The sequence below is a fragment of the Dendroctonus ponderosae genome, unplaced genomic scaffold, assembly GCF_020466585.1.
Source record: "Dendroctonus ponderosae isolate FM_Combo_2020 unplaced genomic scaffold, Dpon_F_20191213v2 Dpon_F_20191213_1, whole genome shotgun sequence".
NCBI classification, from domain to species: domain Eukaryota; kingdom Metazoa; phylum Arthropoda; class Insecta; order Coleoptera; family Curculionidae; genus Dendroctonus; species Dendroctonus ponderosae.
The window spans coordinates 3,578,508-3,586,546 of NW_026017110.1; the positions used below are offsets into that span (position 1 = coordinate 3,578,508).

At 36.3% G+C, this 8,039-nt stretch overlaps 1 protein-coding gene across 2 annotated transcripts in view; it reads right to left on the minus strand.

The window, feature by feature from the left end:
* Nucleotides 1–5,811: 5,811 nt before the first annotated feature.
* The window catches only part of LOC109535579 (paired box protein Pax-6), a 41,446-nt gene continuing 39,218 nt past the window's right edge, over nucleotides 5,812–8,039 (minus strand). For both annotated transcript variants that reach the window (XM_019901500.2, XM_019901498.2), the window contains exon 9: nucleotides 5,812–7,840. Coding sequence is in view for 1 of the 2 variants with exons in the window: in XM_019901498.2 (XP_019757057.2) it covers nucleotides 7,618–7,840 (223 nt within the window). In the remaining variant the exon portion in view is untranslated. The remainder of the gene's footprint in view (nucleotides 7,841–8,039) is intronic.

Sequence of the window (8,039 nt, forward strand, 5' to 3'; positions counted from 1 at the left end):
GGCATTGTTGATACCTAAACCTGAGTTCGGTTGTAATCGTTTGACTGACATTTCCGGACTAGTAGAAAAATCGAATTAGATGACTTTTTGTCGAATTAATTTGGACGCAAAACAGTTAAGTGGCAATTATATTGGTTCCAAGGAAAGGTTCAAGTGTCTAAACCAAGAAGCACTGGATTGTGGACCATTGTCTTCGTTTTCTAAAATTCTTGCGGGTTTTCTTTTTTTTTATACTTGGCTCCAAAATGTTTACTGCATATAAATATACAGGGTGATTCAAAATTGGCGTCATTCCTCTGGAGGTGTTGTCTGGGGGTGTTTAAGGAGCACAGAAAAATTGTGAAAAAAATTAATTTTTAGTAAAAACTGAGAAATTTGCAAAAAACTATATTAGAAAAACGGCAACAATGTTTTCCAAGGTAATATAGCTAATGAACATTACGTAAATACCTGTTGCTTCGTAAATATTTAAGACTCCGGTAACCATGGATAAATAGAGAAAGTGACAATAAAATAGACAATGATAAACGGTAAATTTAACAGGAACCGTTGAATGACGGAACCTATTTCGAAAGGAAACTCATAACCTCGAATTATTAATTTGTTTACAAATTACAAAAATATACATTTGAGTCTGTAACTCCAAGCAAGTGCCTGTGTAATCACCTTATTATGCACTCTTCTCGAGCAGCTTTTCGTATTCGGTTAATTAACTCCTGCTCAATTTATACCGGTGTTCAGTAATCCATCGGTTTAATGTGATCTTACATACGTGGTAGGAATGTAGCCGGTATTTATTTGGTGCCTGGGAAAGTGTCAGTTGTGCATTGTTCTGTGTGCTCCTGAAAGGCTCTTCTGCAATTATGTCCAATACTTGTTCCTCTGTGTCAGGAACCCGAACATCAATTGTCGTCCACTATCTTCCTGGAACCACTTTCCTTGCCCTTTGTTGCCGTGAGGTCTTTCAGCTTCTACTGTGTTACTGTAGCATCTTCCCTGAACTAATCGCATATCCGCAAATTCGTGAAAGGAAATTCAAAGTAAGTCACAGTTTGACCAAATTATTGTTATTATTGACAAGAAATTTCTACCTGTAACTATCTGTTAATGCCAAAAAATATCATTGGCGCTTTGACTTTTCATCAAAAAATAGCAGAAGATAACTTTTTTTATATCAAAAATTTTCGTAATTTGAAGCAGATCGTAATTTTTCTTTTTGCATGCTTAAGTATTCCCATATGCTTCCAACTAAACATGGAACACTTTGAAAATAATGCTTAATAACGAAGTTGAAATCGGTTTTCAACTGTTAATATCTTCCAGAAATTATCGGAAAATATTTTCAATATTTTTCTCGTACCTTCCAAGTGGGTCCCTATTACCCCTTAAAAGGAATGACGCCAATTTTGAATCATCCTGCATATCTGGCATTTCCGAAAATATTAAGTTTATGATTAGGCATCCATGTGCCAATCTCCAGTTTCCGGATATTCCATTCTTAGTGAATCACCCTGTATCAGATGTAAAGGGAGTTTATTCGTCTTTATATCGAAGCAATTAAAAAAAGGAAAATTAAAACAATCACTTGAAGTTGCAGCCATAATTTAGCGAAATGAACCAAATAGTGGCATTGAACAGTGTTATTTTACAGTGACAAAGTTGAGTTTTCAAGCTATATTTTACGATCGGTCCCCGACATGAAATATGGCCGGTTTTCTTATTGGTCACCGACATAAATTACCCGAGCATCCTACACAGAAGTCACAACTGATTGCTAATCTGCGCTTCGCAAAATGACTACAACCAGAAGTAATTTGGGTAATTAAAAGGTGTACTTGCCCAGCTCATCATCCGTGGCTGAGCTTAAGGCTATCCGAGTGACTCTTATAATTAATTTTTGAGCCCACGTTGTCTTTGAAACGATTTATTTGCAACGTACCTGCGAGGCGCAATTTCGTAGCCAATTTTCTACTACCAGGTAGTTTGGGAAAAACTGCGAAATGTTATAAAAGCCACAACGGAATCGGATCGCACAATGAGAACCACACGATTAATCATCGGGAGCTTGATTGAAAATTAATCAACATTGTAACTAGGCAGCTGATTGCTTGTGACCGTTCACACCAGGGGCGTTAAATTCGGGGTTTCACAGTCATCCTGCGCCCATTAGACGGACTAATTTTTGTGGCTTCGGTTACCATCTATGTGGCCATTTGCGAAGAGATCACTGTGCCTTCGAGGAAAATGTTATGTAGATTAGAATTACAGACAACTGAGTAGGCGCGTGTTCATTTCAAAATGCCAAAGGTCGTAAACGAGAGCGTCAAGAAACAGTAGCAGAAGAGTCACATACGGAGGCCCTTTAGCTAACAATCTAATAGAGTATGCATTACATTAACAACACTGAACGAGTTGAAAAAATTATACCCGTTTCAGGAAATAATCAGAGGCAACTTCGGAAGTTAAGAATTAGAGCTGTTAAAGAATATTCTATTTAAATGTTGGAAATGGATCTCCCAATCTGGAACAGCCAAAGAGTTGAAAGTTTCACCGAATATTGGCAAAGGATGTTTCTTAATACCGTTTTAGTTTGCTTGATGCCTGATGTGGCTCTGTTTTGGGGATTTGTAAGAACTATTAACATAAAATAGAGGTCTGTTTCCGAATAGCCCAAGTTCGTATTTAAAAATGTGCATCTTCCAATCTAGGAGAGCTAGAGATTTGAGAGTGTCACCGAACCTATAAAAGGGATGTCCCTAAAGCCCATACGAGTTAACCTTGCGTGACTCTATTTGGGGATTATTCAAAAAAAATTAAATCTGGAACGGACGTTTGTTTCGGAATATCGCAAGCTCTTATTTAAAAATGTATATCTCCAACTAGAGGCCAGCGAGAAATTCAAAATGTTCACTAAATGGAAATGGTGCTTCTTGAGGCCTTAACAGGTTCACTGTTGTATCTTTAACTGGGGAGTTTTTGGGAATCTTTTTTAATTAGTAGTGGACGTTTGGTTGGGAATAGCGCTCGGTCTTACACAAAAATGTTTTGCTACACAGTTTCGACAAAGTGGTAAACCGTTAGTGATTTAGATACATGAAAGTTTAGCCTGCAGTAAGTGCAGATGAATTAAATTCAGGTAGCAGATGCGACTTAGTATCAAGGCAGTCACCCGCGGTGAGCCTCAACGCCAATTTTCCTTTTCAGAAAATGCACATAATTACTTAACTACCAGGTTACACGCTCGCCTCCTACCGATTGGATTACGAGAAAACTTAATTGTTAGGAATAAGAGCAAAATATATTGGATTCCCGCGGGCGATTGGGCAAGGCAACGACGTTCGATAGGCAGAAATAGCAGAGAAACCAACCGGCAAAACAGATATATATATATTTTTTTATTTACCAGTGATTGATGAGCATCATTATATTGCACAGGAGCTTCAAAATTGAGTAAAATGTAAAGTTCTTGCCAAAACCTCTGCAATTGCTCAAAAATGAAAAACGTTAAGAAACCAAATTTCTTGGATATCTTTCCAAAGCCAGCAACTGGTATAAAAGATATTCATCCACTGATAGTTCCTTTATCTGTGAGCGAACAATTCTGGATTTAAATAAGGACGCTTATCATTATACAAAGTCCTAATGTGTTTGCCTCATTCGCACACCTGTATATTCAAATGAGACCAGAGTAGCTTAAGCGCCATAAATTCGATAGTCCCGATTAAGCAGTAAAAGACATCGAGAGCCCAAGGTCAATGGGTATTTGTTGGGATGAAGCCATTGTCTTCAGGAGTTGTCAGCGTGGGCACATTAACCACCAATAAAGTAAATTTTATTGATCAAGATAGGCGTCGATCGGTGATCTTTGACGCGAACGATCCTGAGTCGATTGGAACCGGGACATTCCTGAATACCTACAATCTTTCTTCAGGGCTTTTATCGATTCCCATACGAGGAAAAAACCCCAACATCAATTATCATCATTCGACCAAGTCACGAAACAAATCCTAATTTCAAAAAATCGTGTCTTGGAAATCAACTGAAAAAACTGGTGGTTGTTTCAGGTCGAGCACCAATAGCTTTCGAGGGCAATTTCCTTTCAAAAACCGCAAAAGGTTATGTTTAAATTCATTTAATTTGCCTTAAATAACATAATTTCCCCGTTTCGATATTTGGATAAGTGGTCCCATTTTCGGTTTTTCTGGGAAAGGTCCGGTTGCCACTGAGTCAGTGGCAATCTTGATCGATCAAACGGATTATATAATGGCGCTATCATCTGCACGCATCACTGGAATTCTGGCCTGGTTTATTACATTTACCTGGGCCATAAGGAAATGTTTTATCGAATCTATTAAAACCATTAATGTTTCAGTTAAATGCATGAAATTGGCTGCAACTTTTCTGCGTACCTTACTCTAGTAGTTGGGCTTAAAGAGAGCGTCAATTAAGATAATTTAACAGCGATAGTGAATACTTTGTAAGAGCGATGTCGTAAAGGTCGACACATTGATTGTCCAATAGAAATTGCTGAAAATGTTGCCGATTTTGACCTTTAAAATTATTTGTCCGGCCGGCACCTCTATTCTACCTACCTATATTCAAGCACCCTATATACAGGGTGTCCTGTAAGCACATGGTCAAAAGGATACTGCTATATTTTTTGCATCAAATTAAGAAAATCTTATCTAACTTTTATTAATAAAAAATATCTGGCTCCTCTGCTATTGATGGTCAAAGTTTTTCAAAAAATTTACCTTTTTTGAAGTATTGGGAGAATGGCACCATGTATTGTGCTGAAACTAGCGCAAAAACTATGAATCCTACAAGATTTTACAAAGAGCACAAAATTGTGAATGGATGATTAGTGAATCAGCCAAAAAAATGAGTTGATCCCACCCATCAAATAAAAAGTTCTGGTATTTTTTGCACCACGACACTCAAGAATTCACCACTTCTCTGAAATGGCTGAATTCGATTGTTTCATCAAAATATGAGTCTTACATAAGATCAAATTCACAGCGAGTTTCACCAAAATACATCTTACCATTCTCCCGATATTTCAAAAAGATACATTTTTTAAACAAGTTTGACCATCAATAGCAGAGGAGCCAGACATTTTTTGTTAATAAAAGTTAGGTCAGATCGTCTTCTTTTTGTCCAAAGAATAACGCAGTTCCCTTTTGATCATGTGCTTACGGGACACCCTGTATATTATTCAAGAAACGGAAACTAAAAACGAACCAAAAAATCTACTGTTTTATAATGGACATATCTAATGAAACTGAATCCTGCTGTTTGATTTGCTTTGCACAACTGTTAGTCTTCTTCTGGAAACTGACTTGGTGAAGAATCCTATTCTTCATATATAGGTACACATTTTCATAAAATAATATATTTTTCGTAGACTTTTGACTTGTCTCAACGAAACAAGTGAGATTTATGAGAGTTTTTTTTCTGAAACGGTTACATTGTACTTAACCAAATTTGGAAAGATAATTTCAATATTTTTATGTTGGTTTTATATTCTTCGGACATAAAACCTTGTAAATATTTGCGTTAAAAGTCGTGTTGAACCAAAATCAATGGACACAAACATCTCCACATTCGGTGTTCCATCCTACAAGTATCGAAAGTGCTGATCGTAAATATTTCAGCTACTATTGACCTTTTGCCACTCCTTATTCGGGTTTTATGCTCTCTTTATTGGATTTTGCGTGGCAAATCAAGATTATGCTTATATGGTCTGCCATATACTCACTCGTGCCAGCTGATCCAAAATCACTTTAGGGTTGACTAAGTAAAACAACGTTGTTCATTTAAATGTGAATTTTATTCTTAAAGAATATCAATCAACTCGTTGACTATTTACACTTACCGATTAGCAATTGGGTCTAATATTTTACAGGATTTAACTAACAACTAATTTGAACTAATAAATAATACTTTTTACATAAAAATAAATTAATGTTAAATAGGTTTACCGGGTGGCTAAATCATTCGAGATTTACATGGACAAAGCTTCTGAAATAACATGAAGCACATTTTACTTCCAAATATACAGGGTGTTTCAGCAGTGTTTCCGGCTAGTGGCTTTTTCGTCTTGAGGAAATTTGTCTGAAGGCAAGGATCTGAAATGTTTATGTGCGAACATTTCGACTAACAGATGTGTAGACTTTTGGAAAAGTAAAAAACTGAAATAGTTTGAAAATCGACAACAAAATTGCTTGAATTGTGAAATTGGACAACCCGTCTCCCAGATCTTACACCGCTTGATGCCTATCTTTGACCGGTTAATAAACATCGATTTTATATAAAATGTTCCGTGACGAATATGTAAACGATTAAAGGTTTTCTCAAATTAATTTAATGGCAAAATCAATCTTTCGCTATCGAGCTACAAGCAATTTAGCCTTAATTATTTCGGCAATTAGACTCAAAAGATCCACAGTTCATTCTATCGATTTTTTGGCAACTGAACTCTAGTGTTGAGAAGAATCGAATTATACAACTCGATCTATTCGATTGTAAATTAGAGCAATTTCAGTGAAACCAACATTAACGCTGCCAATATTGTGCATCGTACAATAACAAATAAACTTAAAAATTTCCAAAAGTTTTTCAGAATAACCAATCATTTCCAACATGTTCGAAGTCTGCAATAAATCGTACGATTTATCGATCGCACACCGATTTCACCCGTTACGCTCATATGTGGTGATCTTAAATAATTGGCCCAATTTACTGGCCAATATATCTGGGCAAACTGCGTAGTGTAATACCGGCATTAGCGAGGACAGTAAAGTTTTAACGATTATTGTGCCAACCAATTTTAAGAGGATAATTAAACTTAAAAAAATGGAAGAGCCAGTTTTCAATGATTGGTTCAACACTTAGTTTTGGAATAATTTGAATCGATTTGCATATGATGATAATTTTTCTTTCTTTCTAAAAAGCCTATTGACCAAATGAGTTTTTCGGTCCTAAGTTATACATTTCATCCTAAGCCATAAAATGTTATTTAATATTAAATTTAAATTTATTTCATAACAATTTACGAAAATCCATTAGCATTAATTAAACTTTCTATAAACATTCATTAGAGCGCTCACTCGAAATTACCCTGTACAGCGCTTGGGTATGCAAACCTTTTAGCTAAAAAAATCTGAACTTTGTAACAGATATTGTTTATTTTCTTTGAAGCCTAAAAACGTGTCGTAAACGCTACTTTCAGCTCTTTTATTAACCATTTTTAAATTTGTATTTGGAATATTGTGCCGTTCATATTTTTTTCATTCAACTAAAGTGTGTCGTGACCCTGTAATCCAACAGCCTTTTGAAAAAACCTTTAGATGGAGCACTGTCTAAGATTTAGTAGAAGGCAGGGATGAATTAGCCACTCGTTTACAGTCAAACTAAATGTAAAATTTCACATTTGCTCCCATACGGCCATATGGTAAGGCTTACCTACAATGTTTAACCCCAGCCAGTTTTGGAAATACAGTTAAAATTAAAACACGAAAAAGACATAGAAAAATAAGGAACATTGAAGTATTATCTACAAAGATTCCGCCAGTCCTAAAGCTTTGCTCAATTGGGGCTGCTGCCCTTCTTACCACTCTAATCTCTGTCGTGCATGGTTAACTGCAAGGGTTGACCTTCTCTTGGGCTAGTTTCGACTACGTCCACCGGACTGGAAGAACGCGACCGTCTTCCCCGGTCATCTTCTAGGTCGGACTCATCATTCACATTAATTTCCTCATCAGAATCGGACTCGTATTCCTGCATTCGGCGCAGATTTTCTTGTGTAAGCAGCGCGTTGGGCACCAGAGCTTTGAAAGCGCTGCAAGTAACAGTCATAGATAAGTTCTATATTGTTGAGGCGGATTCATTTTTTTACAAACTTCTTTTTGGGTATTTCGCCTCAAAAATTTTTGTCTTTAAGAAAGACAGAATTTCCTCACCTCTTTTATTACAGATTGATAAATAGTGCTCCTATTTCGCAATAAGAACGAATTATTTATCAAAAAGTAATCAAGAAC